The sequence below is a fragment of the Kogia breviceps genome, chromosome 2, assembly GCF_026419965.1.
Source record: "Kogia breviceps isolate mKogBre1 chromosome 2, mKogBre1 haplotype 1, whole genome shotgun sequence".
Classification (NCBI taxonomy): Eukaryota; Metazoa; Chordata; class Mammalia; order Artiodactyla; family Physeteridae; genus Kogia; species Kogia breviceps.
In genome coordinates, this window is record NC_081311.1 from 188,697,750 (window position 1) to 188,720,229 (window position 22,480).

General features: G+C 41.7%; 1 protein-coding gene across 2 annotated transcripts in view; it reads right to left on the reverse strand.

Moving 5' to 3' along the window:
- The window catches only part of DOCK10 (dedicator of cytokinesis 10), a 281,208-nt gene extending 272,972 nt beyond the window's left edge, over window positions 1–8,236 (reverse strand). For both annotated transcript variants that reach the window (XM_059052008.2, XM_067026998.1), the window contains exon 1: window positions 8,062–8,236. In XM_059052008.2, coding sequence (XP_058907991.1) covers window positions 8,062–8,184 — 123 coding nt within the window. In that variant the 5' untranslated portion in view covers window positions 8,185–8,236. The remainder of the gene's footprint in view (window positions 1–8,061) is intronic.
- Window positions 8,237–22,480: the final 14,244 nt, after the last annotated feature.

Genomic DNA, 22,480 nt, shown 5'->3' on the forward strand with positions numbered 1-22,480 from the left:
TACAGTCTCTCACTGATGGACACCCAGCCCACTCTCCCGACTTTCCTTAAGCACTCATTTGCAGTGGGAAGGGAGACCCCCGCCCCTTATTTTCATATAGTCAAAATAGCATAAAAGTAGTGAAATTGACAAGTTCCCTTCTCTCAATGGCACTTATATTTGAAGGCAGAAAGCCTGGAAAAGAGAAATAAGAAATTGAATAAGTAGAAAGATCTCTTTAGATAGTGGTAAGAGCTCTGGGGAAAGCAAAGCACAGTAATGGGTCAGGGACGCCTGTAGCAGAGGGAGGCTGGGCAAACTGCTTGCATTTGGGAATCCAAGATGACCTTCCTGAGGAGATGACATCTGAGAACCTGAGGGACAAGGAGGAGAAGCCGTGGGAACTCCAGGGCAGAGAAAGGGCAAATGTGAGCACCCAATCATCTAACGTCCTAATTTCACAGATCAAGAAACTGAGACTCCAGAAAGGGAAGTGACTCAGCAAAGAGTCACAGAGCCAGGGCTGGAATTCTGGTCTCCAGTCCCATGGGATCTGATATCTACTACACCAACTCCCAAACTGGCCAAATGGTTCAAACTGCATGAGGGAACTTCAACTTGGACGGTCATGGGGAGGAAAGAGTGTCCCAAGATGGTGATAAAGGACAGCCAATCACAGGGGTCCTGGACCACATTAATTACAACATGTGGAGCAATCAAGGTCTTTAACTCCATGGAATCCCATCCTTAGGACATTCAAATGAGAACAAGAAAAAACGTTTTTTTCTGAGAGTCAATGACTGAAAGAAAAAAGGTTCATCATTTTCTGATTCTAGCAATCCGATATTCTGACATAACCAATTATTTTCAAATAACTAAGGGCGTCAATATGATGGTAACGTAAATCTTCTAAAGCAATAAGTAATCATCATTGCATGTCCTACCTGAGTTGGAATGATTCTGCTTTCAAATTCTCTGGCAAGTGGGGTGACACTGGCCCCATCCTGGAACCCATCTTTAGGGTTACAACCAGGGTGAGAACTTTTGCAGATTCACATTGCAACTATGTCATGTACATTATAGAATTTTTTCCTTAACCTAGAAGCTTAACTGAAGTTCACTCTACAATTAAGGTGCTAGATGGAGGAGAAAATACAAAGCAAATAAGCAAGGGACTTCCTTGAAGTCACTTAGCAATGAACAAATCTCATTTTTATCCTTAGGTGGTCTAAACTTTATCGTTGTCTCAAAAGACTCTTTCAAAGAGTTGCAGAATAAACCACGGTGTACCAGACCCTCACACAATTGCCTTTACCTGACAATACACTGCAAAAATACAGCTAAAATTGTAGCTTTTGTGTGAGTGTATATGTGTTTCTCACATTTCAATGTGCTTACGGATCATCAGAGGATCTTATTAATATTCACGTTCTGATTCGGGAGGTCAGGTATAGAGCCAGGGATGCTGCATTTCTAATGACCAGGTGATGCCAATGCTGGCCCATGGATCACATCCTAAGGAATGAGAGGATCTATCACTGCATCATGCTGCCGTCTGTGAAAAATTACAGGAAAAAGACTATCTTGTCTTTGGAGTCTCAGTACAAGTGAAAGCTGACCATGTCTAGAGCAAATGATCTTCTTTTATCTTATGGCTCTCTTAATCTCACGGCTGATCATGTTTTCCTCTTCGACTTGGTTCTCTAGGATGCATCCTTAGCCAGACTACAGGACTTAATGGTTAGACGTTTTATATACTGATTCTACTCCACTGAGCTACTCCCGACTACATCTACCTTTCCTAACACTGCTTTTTGTTGTTGTTGCTAATATTGCTTTTTACCTCCTTACTATATTTTTTGTTGCTGCTATCTCACATGCATCTTTTTAAGACACTTGGAATCACTCCTTTGAATAAGACAGCATGTGAGAAAAGAATCTCAGCACAACCCAGTCAAATGGAAATATGCATTGTCAAGGACACACGATGCATTGGAAAATTTCAGGCCCTTGCTTGGAGTGGGTGAAGTGATTGAGAATGGAGAAGCAGCCAGTCCTGGGAGAGAAGTGGACTTGAGAAGTATTAACTCCACCCTCTTTCACAATTCGCTTATGGCTTTGCCAGATAGATGGCATGGGGATAGCTAAGTAAGTTCATGTTTTAAGGACTTAACCACTGAGCTCCGGTTGCGTTGGGAAGATCTATTATTAACACGGGTAGCTGGAACAGCCTCTCCTGTGGCTTCTAACCTCCGAGGAAAACTGAAGCGACCCCTCACGGGTACTCTGAAATACCAGTAGGAAGGACAGAGTTCTTCTTCCTTAGGTAGAGCTACCCATCAAAAGGCAACATTAACCGAAGTAAAATCCTTCTGTCTTCCAACTTAGAGATGCTATTGGAAGGAGCAAACTGCTTCCAATAGCAACAAAACTGGTTGCTATTCAGGATGCAAAAGAGGTCCCATGTCAGTTACTTAACTCAGAGCAAGGTATTAACCCTATGAATCTCAATGGCCTCCTCAGTAATCTGTAACTATAATGACTTCCTCATAGGATTGCTCTGAGAATTAAATAAAACAATGCTGTGTCAGGCACTTTGTAGGTTCTCAACAAATGGTTTATTATATAACAACTATTACTGCTCTTTTTTTATGCTAGGCCTTAGAGAAAAAGGTTGTAAAGAAAGAGAGAGATGAAAATGTTTATTCATTCTTTCATTTTTTGACCCATGTAAATGTTCTCTAGAGCCCACCGTTGTTACCATATATTTTTAAAGTTACCTCTGCAATGCCCTTGAGAAATCAAAAACATGAGTTGATACAGTCAATGATAACATTCAACCTTGATCTTGTAAACTAAGTTTGTGTTGACTTCTTCACCAGGCTAGGGACTTTCCTCATTTGAAAACATAAACGTGGGATTGGGATTTGTGCTAAAGCCTGTGATTTCTGCTAAAATGTAAACACCCTTGTTATGAAGAACCATGTCAAAAAGAACTGAAACAGAACAAGACAGTGCTGGGAATGCCAAACTAACAGGCCTCTGCTTTGCATACTGCTTTCATTCTAGACACTGACAGTAAAACAAGTGTTTCATTTTTCTTCAGTATCACTTCCCACATCATTTCACTGACTCTTACTCCAGGCATAGGAGTTTTTGGAAATTCTAGTATCTCCCACTCAATTTCTTAAAACCCTTCTTACTCTCAACTATTAAATATCACAAAGTTCAGAGGGAAGGAAAGTCTTCCTTCTAAGAATTCCTCCTGCCCCGGTAAACATGTTTCCATATTCATAGTTTCTCAACCAGAAATCTTCAGACGGTCAAAGGTTCTGCTTCTTATTCAAAGCTGCCTAAAATATCAAAAGGCGTACCACTGGGGAACAGAGGTAGTTTAGGAAACACCAAATCAAAGCGAGGATATGGAATTTGAGGGAATACTGAATGAATACTCTCCTCTCTTAGCCTTTCTGGGTGGGGAGGGCTAACACTGATTAAGTACAGTTGCTTTTAGCAGGATGTTTCCTCTTTAAAAGAAATTAATAAATTTGGATACAATTCAAACATAAGTTGCAGAGCAATTTTTGTGTAACAGCAGAGTAAATGTCCTAAAGAATACATGTAGGGCTTCCCTGGTGGCGCGGTGGTTGTGAGTCCGCCTGCCGATGCAGGGGATGCGGGTTCGTGTCCCGGTCCGGGAGGATCCCACGTGCCGCAGAGCGGCTGGGCCCGTGAGCCATGGCCGCTGAGCCTGCGCGTCCGGAGCCTGTGCTCCGCAACGGGAGAGGCCACAACGGTGAGAGGCCCGCGTACGGCAAAAAATCAAATCAAATCAAATCAAATAAAGAATACATGTAAATAAAGTGGTATGCTCTCATCTAGGAAACACATAAAAGGCATTAGGCAAAAATTGACCAAATGATTAGTTGGTGTTTGGTAAACCTCCACCTGCCCCTGTGCTTCCTTCCCATCATCTGATCCTAGTTAGTTCTTACCCTCTCTGTTAACTCAGTCTTCCATTCCTGTGACCCACCCAATCATGTTCCAGAAATCAAAGTCCATATCTCTCAAATATATATGCAGAAAAGAGCATCAATCCTATGTTTATAGCTTAACCAACTGTAGAAAGCTATCTAGATGAACTAATTCATGTGAAAGTACAAATGCACTTCACACATTTTAAAAGAAGAGCTTCTTAGCAAAAAAGAATCTCTAATTAGTGGCATTACAACTTTGTGGCCAACACAGTAGTATATTCAACCAAAAAACTCAAAACACTCAAGCCCTGACATGAGAGAAATGTTCCTAATCGTTTTTGAACTGAGATTCTGCGATACACAAGTTTGCTTTGTAGGACTACTATGAATGGGGAGTGGTCAGGAAGTACTTAAGTTGTGCTTGATCCTGAGATTGGCCCTTGAATGAGTTGTGATTCATTTGTTTTCTATGAAAAAATTTTAGGATAACTAAGGAGGAACTATTTCTGTTTTCAAAATCTATGGCTTTTGCTCATAATTGTTCATTGTTCTCACTCTTTTTTTCTCTTTTTTTTTCCCAACAACTTCATTGAGAGACCTTTGACATATAAAAATTGTATATACTTAAGGAGTACAATTTGATGTTTTGATGTATCGTGGGAAGATCACCACGATCACGTTAAATGACTTATCCATCACTTCTACCTAGTTACCATTGTGTGTGTGTGTGTGTGTGTGTTGGGAAGATTTAAAGATCTAGGGCTTCCCTGGTGGCGCAGTGGTTGAGAGTCCGCCTGCCGATGCAGGGGTCACGGGTTCGTGCCCCGGTCCGGGAGGATCCCACATGCCGCGGAGCGGCTGGGTCCGTGAGCCATGGCCGCTGAGCCTGTGCGTCCGGAGCCTGTGCTCCGCAACGGGAGAGGCCACAGCAGTGAGAGGCCCGTGTACCGAAGGGGAAAAAAAAAAAAAAATCTATCCTCTTAGCAAATTTCAAGTGTACAATACAGTATTTTCAACTATTGCCACCACGCTGTATATTGGAGCTCCAGAACTCACTCATCGTGCAGAGGTGACCAGTCTGTACCCTTTGATGACCGTCTCATTTCCCCTTCTGCTTCTCTCCCCTCTCCAGCAACCACTGTTCTACTCTCTGCATCTATGTGTTTTACCATTTTAGATTCCACACATACGTGAGGTTCATGTAGTATTCGTCTTTCTGTGTCTGACTTATTTCACTTAATATAAGGTACACAAATGGCAGGATTTCCTTCTATTTCCCTCTTTTTTAAGGTTAAATAATATGTGTGTGTGTCTACACACACACACAAAATGAATATCATATATCCATTGTAATGGGATATCTTGGCTGTTGTGTAAAATGCTGCAATGAACTTGGGAGTGCAGATAATTTTCCATTATTATTCTTAAGAGGAATGCAGAATAAGGTGAGGCCTCACTAGGAGTCCGCCTGCATATGAGCTACTCCAGTGCCTTGGGTTAAAACTAAAATCAAGATTGCTTTGGAATCCACCTCTACTTTCCACAGCAACTGCCCTAAAAGTAGGACCCCCGGTAAATGCCCTCACTCAACATCTCTTCGTTCTCTGATCTCCATAATCCAAACACATTTTGAAGATTTCCTGTCCTATTATGTGTATGTTTGTATGATATATATGTATTTATATATTTTTTGTATTTATATTTTCGGTCCCCAAAAGAGATTTCACAAAGGGTACTGTATGAATCCAGCAGTGAAACAGGTTTTCTCAGCAAGACTTTCTAGTGTGTCTCAAATATTTTTTCAGTAGATGACAGCTTGCTCCAATACACACTATTCCACTTCCTGTATTGAAGTGGGCTACCCATAATCTTCTTCCCCCAGACTATTCATTTTCTCCCTTGGCAACTAGGATTTGAGGACTTGAAGCAACAAACACAAAGAGTCTTAAGGAAGTGGATCAATGTAAGCTAAGCTTCATCTTCACTGCACAGTCCAATTACAAGGTTTTAGGTTCAAAAGGGATGCTCTGCTCCACAGAATCCCACTGAGTTTGGGTGCCAACTCAGAGAATGCATCACTTTCCAGTTTCCCTTTAAGAGTTAACTGATGGGACGGATGCCAGGCACATGACTCCGTGATGCCAAAATCGCTGCCCAAGCTGCCTGACTAGATGGGTAAGATCCTTTGATATGTCTTGGCAAAAGCTGGCTCCAGAGTGTTGGCCACGGTGCTGAAGTGAGGGGAGGGGGGCAGGGACACCTTTCCCAGAGAATCACCCCTTCCCCCAACTCTTTTTAAGACATTGGGCTTATTCATTTTGACAAGATACCCTAGGATTTCAAATCTGACATCAATTTGGAGAAAGTAATATGTGTGTCTGCGTACAAAGGTACTTAGGATACATATTCTTTAGAGAAAAGTCGAGTGCTCCAAAAACTCTAGGAGAGCCCCGTTAAAAATAAAACAAAAATCAAAAACAACATTTAGGGCTGTTTATTCCAATTGAATGCTACTTATTTCTGTGCACTTGTCTACCAGATCATTACTGAGATTTGGTAAAATGAATCAACTGCAAAATAAAGTTATCTTAAAGCAAATGGCAGACAATGACAAAGCCACAATCCTGAATAATCATTTCAAAGTAAAAATTATGTTCTATGCATGCCTGAAGATTTTACTATCTCTATTTTTACTCCAGCTGAACCTTTTTTTCAAATGTTCTTTTTGACAAATTATCCTTCCTGCCTTGAAAATGTGCATGCTGATAACAGGACCAGGGCAGCCCCTGGCACAGGGTCTGCTAACAGTTAAATCCCCTCTGGGTACCTGCAGACTGCAGCCAGTGGTAAGTGAAAGAGAAGGCACCCTGGCCACTGACTCCTGACTCATTTCACACTCCAATCACCCTCACCCTCTTGGGCATCTGATGCCTCCTTCCTCTGCCAGGCAATTAGCTTCCGTTCTGTTCAACTTTCCAACCTCTGGCTTTAGAGAAAAGTCCTGGCTGTGGGAACTGGCTCTGGGCAGCTCTTGGCTCCCTCCTGATGGGTGACTTGCAAGAGTAACACTTTCTTTGACACTCTTAAAAGAAGCCGTTTAATTCCTAATGATATTTCCTGGCAAAAAGTAAAATGAAAACCACACCGTGGGATTCCGGTCCAGCAAAGGCAGGCCAAGAGTGTCGCTGCTGAACCCAAGTCTTGCTTTAAGTCTCTTCCCACTCGCTTCCCTTTCCCACAAGAGTTCATTTTTCTTCCTCCTGACACTTCCAACTCGGAGTGTGACACCTACTGGAACTTATGAACATCTGGGGAGATATGGATATGATTTGGGCATCAGATGAGAACGTCTGGCTGCTGCCCCAGGGATTTCCCGCGGAAATCACCCAGCTCTCTTAGAAGGCGTTTCAATAAGGAAGTAACCAGTAAAGTTGGCGGGAGAACCCTGCGAACATCTTAGAAAAATACCATAAACCACTGGATACTTAACGACCGATGTCTCCTCCAGTCTAGTTCCCTCAGCCCTTTTCTGGACTCCTATAAAGCGGTTTGTGGGTTTTTACCCCGTGGAGGGAGGGGGGTGAGAAGTGCATTAATTTCCGCGAGAGCGTTCCGGAGAGGTTCCCCCAGCTTTAACCCCGGGCGAGGACCTCGGATCACACCCTCTCTCCTCCTGCGCCCTGGTCGCCAGGGGTGCAGGGGGCGCAGAGACCCGAGGACCGAGGCGTTCCGCTCCGTAGACTCCCCACACCTCGGGTCTCTGGCACCCCACAGTCTAACGCCCACGGGGCTCGCGATGCGTTCCCGTCACCTCCTCACACCCCCAAACCCAGGCACATCCTCTCCCACGCTGCGCTTCTGCTGCCCGCGCGGCTCATCCTCTGAGTGTCCCCCGTCCCCAAACGTGCCCCGGTCCTCACGCGTCGGTGCCGGTGCCTCGCGGAGGTGGCGCTGGCGGCCGGGGGCGAGGCGGCGGGGGAGGCCGTGCGGGGGCGGGGGAGCCGGCGGCGGCAGGGAACGGGGCGCCGAGGGCTCCGGGAGGCCGGGCGCGGGCCCCCAGCAGCCCGGGGCGCACGGGGAGACGCGGAGGACGCGCGGCACTCACCCGCTGCTGCTGCCGGCTGCTGACGGCCACCGCGGCGGCGGACGCGGCGCTGTGCCGGAGCTCGGCCGCCTGCCCGGGTCGCAGCAGGCTCCGGGTGAACCTGCGGGTCCGCTCGCCGGCCATCGCCCGTCGCGGGCCCGGAGCGCGCGTCCCGCCGCCTTCGCCGGCGCCGACCTCCTCTACCCACCGCCTTTCAGGAAGCGGAACTCGGAGCCTCCCCCCCACCCCCCCTTCCTCGCTCTCCTCGCAAGAGGCGGGTTTTTCTCTCAGACACCCCCCACCCGCTGCGCTCCGCCGAAGCTTCCCGACGACTTTCCAAACTCTGCGCTCCTGCGGGCGCGCGCGGCCAACTCGGCAGGCTGCCCCGGCCCGGCTGCTGCGCCTCTGGAGCGGGGGCTGCGGGACGCGCGTGGGGCGGCTCCAGCCCGCGCCAACCCCCGGGCTCAGCCGGTCACCCGCGGCTGTGCCCGCTGCCCCCGGGACCGGAGTGTGGCGGGGGAGGGGCGCGGGGCGGCGGCGGCCGCGGGGCTCCGGGCGGGGCCTGCCCACCGCCCTCGTGCCCATTTGGAGGCTCCTTGCGGGGCTGGGGCTCTGGCCGCGTTCGCTGGTTTCGCCCCGACTTTCCGGGGCTGGCGAGTGGGCGCGGGAAGAGCTCAGTTCGCCTTTCCAGGCTTGGAATCGGATCAGAGGCTTCTACAGGGTCTGGTGGCTGGGATCTCCGCAGCATCTCCCGAGCCAGGCTTTCAAAGTCTCCTTGGCCCAAAGTCCTCACTCAGGGCCTTGGAATAAGCTTGCAAGTTCATAGATGCCTCAACCAGTATTCATGAAACGCCTACTATGTGCCAGTTCACGTTGTTCTGGAAACTGGGCTAAGAGGGGAATTTACCATCCCCACCTTAAGGCTGTGAGGGGCTGATGAGGTTTTTGAGCTGGGGGTAGGAGGCAGCAGTTAACCAAGTTAATAAAAGAATACAAGTACGTGAACAAGGGAGTTTCGGATAATACAAGCTAGAAACCAATAAATCAGGGTAATTAATGTGAGGTAAGAAGCTGGGCAGTAGTATCACATAGGGTCAACTGGCTAGAACTGACGGTGGCCTTCCCAGGTAGTGTGGGTCAGGTATGCGGGTGGACTTATATTTGTGTTGTTTTTCTTCTCCCACTCCTGCCACACATGCATCTGGCCTGCACAGTGTCCCCAGCTCTCTGATTAAAGTCTTCTGAGAATTCTCATCCTGCGTCACACCCCAGGGTGGTTCTCCAACTCCATGTGGGGCTGGGGGTGGGGGAGAGCAGCCCCCACCCCTAGGATAACAGTCTGAAGAGATTCAGGGCAGCCACTCCAAGTATTCTAGGTTTTTCTTAACAGCTTTTTATAAATCTGTGACGCTGACGTTTTTCCCAAGCCAGTATATAGTTTTAACACAAGGTTGCGTTTGGGTATAAAGAACTCTTAAATGCCTGGTAGATGCTCTTGAGTCAGCTCTCTGATACCTGGGATTCAGTTAGCCAGAGGTACTGGTGTGGCATCATTTCAGCACATTCTATTTAGAAATCGTGATAGGCAGAGGCTCTGGAAGGTTTGGGAAGTGCCGTATGAAACACTGGTCGGCTCTACTATACCCTTCATAGCAAACGACTGTGTCTTGCATTATATGCTCTCACGCTGGTACCCAATATGTGACCAAGGTCGCCTTTAAGGGTAAGCAAAGTAGGTGGTTGCCTTGTGGTGACCCACAAGACCTCTATGGGAGTATCTCCCTCCAGCCACACCCTCCTCTAACAGGTGTGCCTTGTGGTGAAGCTTTCAAATGCATATTTTCTTGAGAGAGATAATTCATTCCGCACTTTTGAAAGAACTTGAGCTTCCCAAGAAGAGGTATCTAGGCTTTGTCCCTGGTTTCAGAAAGCTGCGTGGCACACAGAAGTTGCTCGGTAACACTGATTTGCAGATGACTTTCCCAGGGGTTAGATGGACTGGTGTAGTCAGAGAGATGAGTGCCTGAGGTAGAGACAGACAGAAAGGTGTGCTGGAAGGGAAGGCTGGCGTACCTGAAAATTCCTCAGAATGTGTCCTTGGTATGGCAAACAAGGCACTGAGCTGCTTCAAAACACTGAGATCCCACGCAACCCATTCTATAACAGTATCAAGTAACAGAAAATCACTCGCCCTTCCTTTATTACTACAGACTTCGCTTTCTCCAGCTTCAGGGGGTTACCCAGAGCACTGGTGTGAGAGGATTTGATGAACAGATACCTATCTGTCCTACCCTCACCCTGTATGATGTTCACTCCATGGGTCACACTGAGAAGGAGGGTAAATGTAAGTGACCTTTACACTCAGGACATTTCAATAACAGCCCTTGACAGTCATGTAGCTTTTAGTTAATCTGCCTTCTGGATTTCAAGGGTAGAGTACCGAGTGTCTGCATAGACACACACATTCTTTGCTGCAGAGACATAACTTCAGGTCTGCTAATTTGGGATTCTCTGACTCTTTGCTGGTCACGCATCTCTCAGTTCCCTAGAGAGACATGGCTAAGATGCTTTGTATAGGCAAACCTATGAAAGTGCCGTGAAGATCCTAATTAACGTAAACTATGTACTTGGGTGATTATGCTGTGTCGATGTAGGTTCATTAGTTGTAACAAATGTACCACTCTGGTGGAGGAATATTGATAATGGCAGAGGTTTTACAGGTGGGGAGGTAGGGGGAGATCTCTGTATTTTTTTCTTTATTTTGCTGTGAATTTAACACTACTCTAAAAACAAAAGTTAAAAAAAAAACAAAAACAAAGAAAGCAATGTAACACAACAATGAAAAGACAAATAGCCCAATGGAAGAATGGGCAAAAGATTTGATCATACATTTCTCCAAAGAAGATATGTAAATAGACAATGCTCAATATCATTAGTCATCAGAGAAATGCAAATCAAGTCACAGTGAGATACTATAATGAGATACCACCCCACAAGAAGAGTCATAATGAAAATATGGAAAATAGCAAGTGTTGGGGAGATGTGGGAGATGTGGAGAAATTGGAACCTTTGTGCTTTGGTAGTAGGGATATAAAATGGCACTGCTGCTTTGGAAGCAATTTGGCTGTTTGATAAAATGGTGAACATGGAGTTACCATGTGACCCAGCAATTCCACTCCTAGAGAAATGAAGACATATATTCACATAAAAAGTTGTATTATATAAGAATGTTCACAGCAGCCTTATTCATAATAGCTAAGAAGTGGACAAAACTTAGATATCCACCAGTTGAATGGATAAATAAAATGTGGTATATCCATACAATGGAGTATTTTTTGGCAATAAAAAAATGAAGTATTGGTATGTGCTACAATGTGGATGAACCATGAAAACATGCTAAGTGAAAGAAGGTAGCTACAAAAGATCACACATTTATGATACCTTTTAAAAAGAAATGCCCAGGATTGGCAGATCTAGAAACAGAAAGTAGATTAGTGGTTGACCAGGGCTAGAGTGGGTTGGGGGAAAGTGGGGAGTGACAGTTAATGGGTACACAGTCTCTTTGGGGGATGGTGAAAATGTTCTAAAATTAATCGTGTGGGAGGTTGCACAAGAAACAGATTACAGTTATTGCTTTTGGGAAGGGGAACTTGACAGCTGGCGGACAGGAGTGTCAATATATATTAATATACATGTTAATATATAACCCTGTGTGCTTATTGGCTTCTGTATCACATGTGTAATAACCTATTCACAAACTAATAAGTAAAATAATATTTTACAAAAGAAATTACAATGACATGACAAAAGGTATTAACTACAGGTTCCATAAAAATTTTTAAAGTTAAAAAAAGTCATGAAGTGACAAATTTTGTTCAATGTCCTTAAATTCAATCTTTTACTGTTCCATATTTTCTAGTATTTAGAACACATAGCCTGCAATCAAGTTTTATCAAGTTCTAATTCTCCTCTTTATTTGAGTTGGCATGGACCGAGCCATTTAATCGGAAAGAAATGACCCCACTTTCAATAGTAGACATTTATGGACTCTCAACTCTGGACAGGATCTCAACCTCTGCCTTGGGGGCAGGGAGGAAAGCACATGGTCTCTGCCTTCAGATAACTTAATTTCAAATAGAGAAACTGACATAAAACACTAGTGAGGGGTGGAGAGTAATATTCTGGAAATGGAGTCTCTCAGATAGGACCCGTATTAACATTTTATATTTTATATTCTTAGAGCTCTAAGATTGAAAACATTCATCTCAATAATATGTGATTTTCTGGTGCTTCCTCCCTCCCTCCCTCCCTCTATCCCTCCCTCCTTCCCTCTTCTTTCCTTCCTTCTTTCCTTCCTTCTTTCCCTCCTTCCTGCCTTCCTTTCCTTCTTTAAAGCTCAGGCACTCTCCATCCTTATTCAAAAGCATCAGTGGCTTTCATAAGTTGCAGTAAGCACTGATTACCTGTCCTGGTACAGTTTGAAGCTCTGTACAACTAGAAAAATGAAATTGTCAATAGTCCTCTCCTATCATCCTTCTCCATGACTTTGCCCAGGGCTGATTACACTAGTCTTATGAGTAAGGAAAGCTCTCAGGAACTTTAGCAGTAATAAGCATAAAAGTGAAAACTGTAATATCTTTACTGTATCTAGAGATACAATAGTGTGAAAATTCCGTTACTTGTTAATCCAGGAGTCTGAAGACCTGAGTGTGAGTCCAGGTTTTGGTACTCAGAGATTGTAGAAACTAGGACAATACCCCTTGTACTAATTCCATGGCATTAAGCCACCTTTCCTAAGTGATACCAAGGCTCTTGAACCCTAGGTGTCAGCCTGGCCATCAGCCTGTCTCAAGGTTTAACCATTTCAAGTTTGCCTAATGTTACACAGTTTCCAAATTATAGTCACTATTTCATTTGATTCTAAAATAATTCATCCTAAAAGGCAGATGAAGCATGAAATATTGCCCCCATTGTCCATAAGATAAAACTGAGAGATAATTTAATAACATTGAAATTAGAAGGAGCACGTTGCTAATTAATAAAAAAAAGGCTTAGGGTACAAAGGTCTAAGCTAAAATTATTCTGTGATATTATCAAGACTTCCTTCCTAGTTCCCTATCTAGGGAAAAGTACATTTATCCTCTTATTATAATAGGAAAAGAGGTCCATAGAAGTAGGTGACTTGCCATGACACTGTAGTGACTGTGATTGGGGTGGGTAAATTAAAATAATTGTATTTGGCTATTAAAAGTATAGAATTTGTTCTAGTCAGCAATAAGTAAATAAAGTATCAGAATCGCAAACCAAAATATAAGAAAAATACTTTGCCATAAACATTTCTTTGTTCTCTAAAATTAAGATAAAAATTAAACAATTGAATTTATTTCCAGTGGCTTTTTGGCTGAATCCTATTTCATAAGGTACATTTTTCTTCACCTTGCCAAGGGAATATTAAAAAGCAGCAAGGAAAATATGATTTGAGAGGTGTGATATTTATGGACATGCATTAGTCTTTGCCAGAGCTAGAGCCGTTTGACAAAGCTGAGTGCCTCCATGTTGTTTATGGGCAAAGGAATTAAATTTGATATGGATTTGTTACTGTGTTTAGAAGACAGATCACTCTTTGGAAGAAAATTTCACTTAACATAATGTGATTTGAATGTGAAACTCTCTGCTGGGGTGTATATTTTTCCCATACGCCACATGCAGAGCACTATAAGTCCACCAGTATCCTTGGGGCATATCTCAAAGAGAGGCACATACTTGAAAGGAAAGAACAGTTTGGAAGGGAAGCCAGTCTCTGGGTTTTCTATCCTGCTTTGGATTTAATTTGTAGTTTGGCCTTAGGGAATTAGTGTCCCAGGACCTTTATTTCTCCATCTGTAAAAATTACTGAGAGGCAGATTTTGGCTTGATATGAGGAAGAAGGAAATGATTAGTAAACATAGAATGGGAACTTTTCAATTTCTTACATGCATAGTTAAACCCTATATTTATATTATTCTTCTAGGCATTTCAATGCCCTTCTCTTATTCTTCAATATGTTGATTACTTCAAGAATTCACAGTTCTCACAGAAATACACCTTATATAACAAATTATAACATAATTATTTCTTTTACTTTTTAAAGAGAGCAACATGAAATCGAATCTGTCTTCTATTATTTCTTTGAGAATTTTGCAGCTCTATACATGAGTGAGATTGGTCATCTTTTCTTTTGTGGAAGTGGCTTTATTACATTTTGACAGGAAGATTTCTTTAGCTTCTTGAAGTGGATTGGAGCAATTGCTGTCCCCTTCCATGGCCTACAATAATTTTTAAAACATTGGGATCATTTGGTCTCCAAAGGTTGAAGAGAATCCAGCTGTGGAGCCATCTGGTCCTGGTGCATTTTTTTTTAAGGGGCAATCTATAATCACTTTCAAATCGTTTCTATAGTAATTGGTCTAGGCCAGATTTACACATCTTCTTTTAATTCTTAACAGTTTGTGTTTTACAATGAATAGCACCCATTTTTCCAGGTTTCAAAAACATTTTGCCTGAGAATTGCACGTAGCATTAATTTATATATTTTCCCCCATCCTGTATTCTTTTTAATTTTATTATAAAGATTTTAAACACGCCTAAAGAGTTTCAGAAGAATACAGCGGGCACCCATATAACCCCCAGCTATCGGTAACCATTTTAAATGAGAGAGATCATAACCCTACATCGTTAAGCAATTCAGCATTTCTCTCCGAAGAGTAAAAACATTCTCCCACATAACTGCGCTACCATTTAACACATGAAATCAATCTCTTAATAACTTTAATCATCCAGTTCATATTCAAATTTCTCCAATTGTTCCCCAAACACTTTATAGCTGATTTGCCGAATCCAGAATTTAATCATAGAAGATATTTGGTCATCTTGTCTCTTAAGTCTTTAATTTAAAACCATTCTCCCCCTCCTTTTAGATAATAATATTGACCTGTTGAAGAGACTAACTCAGTTGTGTCACTTCTTTTTACTGACATTTAATTTGTTCTTTTTTATCCAGTCTTTTCTCATTCTTAATCCTGAATTTCTTACTTTCTTCTTTTTTTCCTTAATTGTGTTCTCAAGGGGGATCAGCTATTATATTAATCTCTTCAAGGAACTGGTCTTGAGTTTTATTAATTTGACTATGTTTTTACTGTTTATTTTTTCATTAATAGGGTGAAACTCTCTTAATCAAGACAAGAACCCCAGATATTATAGAAGGACAAGATAGTAATATTTAAATACAGAAAAACTTAAATTTTCATTATAGCAAAAGAAAAAATAAAAAAACCACAGGCAAACATAATTGGGTTAATGTTTATAATAAAAATAAACAAGAAAGGCAAATATTTCGAATATACAAAGATCTCAACTGACAAGAAAAATACCTCAAATAGGCAAATTCCTAAGAGAGAAACTCTGAATTAGAAAAGGAAAGAAATCTATTCGAATTTTTTGCCCATTTTAAATTAGGTTGTCAGCCTAGCTCATTCATTTAAAAGTCTGATTTATATATTCTGGATATAAGTCAAATATTTATGTATATATATAATTTGTTGTTTTCACTATTGGAAGTTACTAATAGTCATCAGAAGTCATGGCATCATTTGCCATTTTCTTCATCTAGTTAAGAGAATGTTACACCAAATATACACCCAACAAATACCAAGTGGTTATTTAAAAGAGATAAAGGATATGTTTTTTTTTCCTAATAGGCAGCCTCAGAAAGAAACATACTAATATTTAATCTATGCTTATAAAGTTTTTCAAAGCATTAATTCCATACCCTGATTAGGTGGGTTGAAGACAGTTGGAGGAAACATGCTTTTGGTGCATATAATTGATGTAAAGAAACTATTTTATTTCCAGGAAATTTTTCTTGTAAAAAAGTCTATGCAACATTGTCACTGTCTTTTCCCAGGCATGTGGTTTGGGTGTGTAGTTGCATTTGCACTAACCCATTTCCTGTGCGTATGCTCTGCTTTACCCTTGCCCTTGATGTGTTAAAAAGAAGTGAAATAGAGATGTAACACCATTGCCCAGAGCTCAGTTTTTGAAAAAGGAGAAGGCAGAAGGAGAAAAACAATGCAAACTGTGCACGCGTTTCCACAGCCCGAAACAAAATTGGCAGTTTGACGAGTATTGAAGATGCCTATTCAAATGAAAGTCGGTGGGCTTTTGTTCTGCCCCCCCGTGATCATTCGAATTTATTACTATGACTAGATTAGGGTTTTTCATAGCTTTATCGGCTAGCATTTTCTTATGTATAGACTTGAAAATGTATTTCTGTTCTGAGCTAATCGTGAATCTTCTCCGCTTTCTCCTTGTTTGTTTATTTGCTAGAGGGACAAAAAGAAGAAAATAGCTATTTTTATAAAGTTTTTAAAGCAACAGGAGAATTATTATGCAACTAGTCTAAAAAAATCCTAATAAAGTCAAAGTACTTTTTGTATATTTTAAAAGGGTACTATTAGCATCATCGTGTGCACAAAGCTCCAAGCTCACATTATCAAGAGCTTGTTCCCTAACACCTGCCAAGTACCCTCTCTTCTGTTAAAGAGATGCTTGGATGGGAGCTACTTGAAAGCGTCTGAGTATGACTCTTGAAGATCAATAACATATTTCATAAAGACGCCAGGTTTTTACTACCCGTTTTTTTTTCATTGGCTCCAACATTTATGCAACCAGTGTTGATCAGTGTGATGCAGTATATCTATGAAGGCCAAACCTAGTGGTTAATACGTAAATCTACTAAGTAAGCTTTCATCTCGTTGCTGGATACGTATTCTCTTGTTGGATTCCAATTTTGGATAGGGGTAGAGTGCCTGATATATGGATGGTGAGTCAACTGTTAAAAACCACTGGGCTATGCTTGGGGACAAGTGGATCTAGGTATTTCTGAGACTGTCAAAGTTGGAAGTAGTCACAGAAATTATCTAAGTCATGTTTGTTTGCTTTTGCTTTTTTAGTTGTAGGTTTTGTTTACAAAAAGTGAAAACTCAGAAGCTAAGTGTTGTATCTCAGATCAGCTGCTGATAAAACTACCTGGTGGCAAAGGTAGGATTGCTACCCAGATATATTTCTAGTCCAATGTTTGTTCCAATGCTATACCATGAAGCTGGAAACACAAAAGGGAGAAAAATCAGAGGCTAATGACATTAAACTAATTACCATTCTTATGAAGTGTTCTGGAAATAAGCACAGAACCTCCAGAGTCATGGTCCTACCTAGAGAATTATGGAAGGGGCCAGAGAGAAACCTCAATATATTGAATTCCCTTTTGTGCCATTTTTTTGCCTGGCCCATCTCAAATTTCAAAATCACCTTCTTTAAGATGTCTTTTCTCTCTCCCAATCTGTTAGATGTCTTTCCTACATGATCAAATAATACTTTCTGTATATTGTAGTTTTTTGTTCACTTGTCCTCTCCTCCATTAATAATAACCATTATCAATCATTGAGTACCTACTATGTGCCAGGCACTTTGCCAGTAACTTTATGAAAGCTGCATTGAGATCTTGAAAAACCCTCCAAATCAGGGATGAGGGTTTTCTGATTGGCCAAGTTCAAACACTTAATAAACATCAGAACCAGAATGGGAAATCATATTTGCTGTGTTCCCATTCCTACATCATTTCTGTGTGTCATACTGACTAAATTCAGAGCCAGAGGACTCTGGTCATGAATACTAGACTTCTCTCACTATTCATTCCACGCACCTTCCAGTCTTTGAGGTTGAAAAGCTGAACCTACACTTTTCAAAGTCTCTGGAATCTAGGATTCTGGATATGATGGAAGGTGTGCCAGTTAGAAGCAGTTGTAAGAGATTCGGAAGGCAGTAATGACGTGCGTGCCATCTTGCAGCTGCTGTGGTGGCTGGGATACAAGGCGGGGTGGCTGGTGGGGGGGATGGTGAGTAGGTAGAAGCAGACTCAAGCACTCAGTTTTCAGTCACCAGCTTTGAAGTTTGAGAGGCAGTTGTGACAACACCTGCGGTAGCAGCCATGGAAGCTTCCTGACATCTGGATCACAGTTAGGAGGTGTATCCGTAACCTTGGACTGCATAGTCCAGGAGGGGTTCATCTTGCCTTTCCAATGATTTTGTAAAACTAAATTCCTTATTACATTTCTTTTTGCCTCAAATACCCAGAATGATATGGTGGTATTTCCCATATCTATTGTTGTATAAAAAACCACTCCAAAACCTAAAATGATTTATTTTAGGACTAAAACAACAATGATTTATTATTATTTTTTTTAATTTTTGAATTTTTTTTTATACAGCAGGTCCTTATTGGTCATCAATTTTATACACATCAGTGTGTACATGTCAATCCCAATCGCCCAGTTCATCACACCACCACCCCCACCCCTCCGCCGCTTTCCCCCCTTGGTGTCCATACGTTTGAATGATTCATTATTTATCATGATTCTGCAGTTGGTTGGAATCAGCCGGGCAGTTCTTCTGATGGGTTCACTCATGTGGCTGAATTCAGCTAGCAGCTCTGCTGAGGCTGGAACATCTGAGACAGCCTCACTTGTCTGCTGAGCTGCCTTCAGACTTTTCCTTGTGGCCTCTCTTTCTACATGGTCTTTCATCCCTAATCTGAGCAGGAAGCAGGAACAGGGACTGCTTAGCCAAGTTAGAAATGATATAATTCTGTATCTGAGCAGGAGAAGCACAAGTGTCAGAAACCATAGAAAAATTGTAAGCCAACATGAATAGGAGAGAGGATTGAGGTTGGAGGGAGTTTGGCCAAATCTCCCATTTTTCCCATTATAATTCTGCCAAATGAATTTTATCATCCATTTATGCTGCCAACATTTGTTTAGTATACAGTATTTGAAATAACCATTTTAGGTGTTGGATATAGAAAAATTCTGCCCTTGAAGGAATAAATAACAGGTGACAGGAGTATGATGAAAATCCATATAGAGTGACAAAGTGTAAGTCACTAGCTGTGCTAGGCAGTCAGGAAACCAGTTTGGAAAAGTCACCCTTAAGGAAGATATTGAAGCCTGAGTAGGAGTTTGACAGGATGAATGTTTGTTTGAAGGAAATGGAGAATGGCATAGACTAATAAAAAATTGCTATGACACAAACTTCTGCTTCCAATAATGGTGGGATGTGTAGTTGAGAGTGAGGATAACTGAAAAATTGAAGTTAAATAATGTGTTTGTGAGTGTGTGTTGTTTTATAATAAATAGACAAAAAGTCAGCAAGGATATAGATTTGAATAACGTAATTAACAGCAGAGATCTATATATCTCTACACATATTTAGAGATCATTGCATCAACTACAAAACGTATTCTTTTTTTTTTTTTTTTTTTTGCACGCGGGCTTCTCAGTATTGTGGCCTCTCCCGTTGCGGAGCACAGGATCCGGCTTCGCAGCATGTGGGATCCTCCCGGACCGGGGCACGAACCCGTGTCCCCTGCATCGGCAGGCAGACTCTCAACCACTGCGCCACCAGGGAAGCCCATGTATTCTTTTTTTAATAAAATTTTTTTAGAGTAGTTTTAGGTTCAAAACAAAATTGAGTGAAAAGTACAGAGTTCCCATTTTCTTCCATCCCCACAAACTCACAGACTCCTCAACTGTCAATATCCTGCATGACAATGGCACATTAATTACAACTGATGAGTCCACATTATAGTGTCAAACAGGCCACGGTGCAAAGGTGGTGCATACACTGTAGGGTTGAGAAGGGGGTTGAGAAGGAGGTAGGGGTGATCAGGCAGAGCTGAGGCTTGGGAGTGGGCCACTGAGCTACCTCACATGATTCCTCCAGAAAGTCCGTGTCGTTTTTGCAGCCTCAGAGTGATCACTCCCTTTCTGGGTAAGACTTCTGTTTCTAGTCCAGGCATCAGCTTTTCAGGGTGGAGCAATTCTTGCCTCATCCCTCAATAGGGTGAGTGGGGCTGTTCTTCAAGGCCAGCCCTGAAAGGGAAAAAAAAAACGGATACACTTCTGGGGGCAGAAAGGGGGAAAAAGTTTTTCAGCACGTAGAACTGGATAGAAGTTATTATCACAATAGCTTCTGCTGCATGTCCCTTACTAAGACATATGGTCCAATAGACCTATTTGTTATATTCAATATGCTTTATGCTTTTTTTATTTCTGCAACTTTGTTTCAAAGTGATTTCCTTGCCTTGGAATTTCCTCACCGCTTATCTCACTTCTAACCATCATTCAAATTGCAGCTCAAGTCATCTTTTCCCCTGATTCCTTCCTTGACCAGACCAACTGACCCTGCTTATTTAGCAGTGAGGGAGGTTGGTTGGAGGTACGGGTGTGTGCAGGAGTTGGAAGGTGTTGGGGAGTGGGGAGGGAGGATGGGTAGTACCCTTAGGGCTGATTTTCTGAACCATTCCTACATTGAGTAATTTTAGTCTCCTTGTGTCAGGAAGGATGTCATTTTTCTTTGTATCTTCCACAGTATCTTTACATATCATTTTCATCCAATGTACATGTATTGAGTAGTTATTAATATATATTGTCATGATCAGAACTTGATTACAATAATCTATAAATATTTTACTTTGGGATCTTGGTTTATGTACCTTAAAGGCAGATAAAATAACTTTTTCTTCATATCAATATACATGAATAAAAAGCCATATCATTCTCATTTATTATGATGTAATAAGGTTGTAAATTATTTAAGTGAAAAATCCCTATCTGGTACTTATATTGTTAATTTAATATTCACAGTGCTAGATACTGATGCTGTATTCTCTATGTCATGTAATGTTTTATCGATTGTGTTTAATACCTAGTCCCAATATTTCTGACTTTATCCTCCTTGTAATATTCAAATAATATAAATAAAGTAGTTTTATAAATGTACTATTCAGACTGACATATTCTCAAGTGGGGGATATGCCATATGACACAGATTTCCCATCCATTTATGCAATAATTAAAATCAGAGCTAAGCATATAACTTGGGAAGCTCCATAAGCAATGACAATATCATACATTTATTGTATCCATTCATTCAACAGATATTTATTATGAGCCAAGCAATGTTAGGCATTGAAGATAAAAAGTAAATGAGGTATATATGCATCCTACTCTCCTGGGACCTATGCCAGCAGAGAAAGAGAAACATCATATAAAGAATTACACAACTGATTATTAGTTATAATTGTGGCAGGTGTTGTCAAAGAAAATTATTAAGTGTTAGGAGAGTGTGTCATGGTGGGACCTGCCTTGGTCTCCTCTGGAGTTCAGAGAGACCCGTATCTTTTATTCTTTTTCTTGAGAGTCAGAGTTTGGCATCAACTTTGGAATAAATAAATAAAGCTGTAATTCAACTGCAAAACTAGGGGTATGGAAGAGCACACTACTGACTTTCAGAATTCTATCATTTGAGAATGAGAGCTCTATCACAACCTTTGAAAATTAAATGAGCAGTTTAGGGCATGATTTACATATTTACCGATGTGCTTTAAAAGTAAAAATTCACAACAGTCTAAAATTGATAGTTAATCAATACTGATAGTATCTCTTTGTCAAGTACCAAAAATCAAGGATAAATATATGGAAAGATGGTTTGGGGGAAATCCTCTGTTCTTACCCATTACTGCTTGAAATCCAACTGAAGCAGATATCACTATCACATGAAAAAATATTTTCAAGTATTTTGAAGAATATATCCCCAATATTTTATTACTTCTCCTCTACAATTGATTTTGCTCACTGATATTTTGATTTTACAACAGAAAAATAAAAATGACAAAGTCCAACATTTGTTTTTAAAGAATTATTTACATCTCTGCCCAGCCAGGGGATTTGTGATGTCTCTTGGTAAGGTACCAGTCAATTGATAGGATCCTGAAAAGTCACGTATTGTGTCTCCGGGTGTAGTAAAAGCATGCCTTCAGAAAAAGCTTATCTGGAAACTTTTTTTTTTTTTTTTTTTTAATGTCTATTAGTTTCCTGTGGCTGTTGTACCAGAGCCTTGATGTGATTTCTAGTTCTAGCTAAAAGCAACACAGATAGTAGCCATGGCGGCCATGAGTTATTGCAGCGGGCTTCGGTCCCTGCAGTGGCCGCTCTGTCCGGCCCGCCGCCTTGGCACTCGACTTGGATTGCGGGGGCTTCCTCACCCGTGACTTTCCGAAGACTGTCGCTCCTATGCGACGCAGTGGAAACCACTGGAAAAGACTGTTTATCATCAAGACTTCTGGATTCTATGACAGACGTTTTTTGAAATTAATGAGATTCTACATTTTGTTGACTGGGATTCCAGTAGCAATTGGCATAACTCTGGTGAATGTATTTATTGGTGAAGCTGAGGTTAGTAGAAATTCCAGAAGGCTATACCCCAGAACACTGGGACTATGTCAAGCATCCTATATCAAGATGGATTGCCCGAACTTTCTTTGATAGTCCCGAAACAAATTATGAAA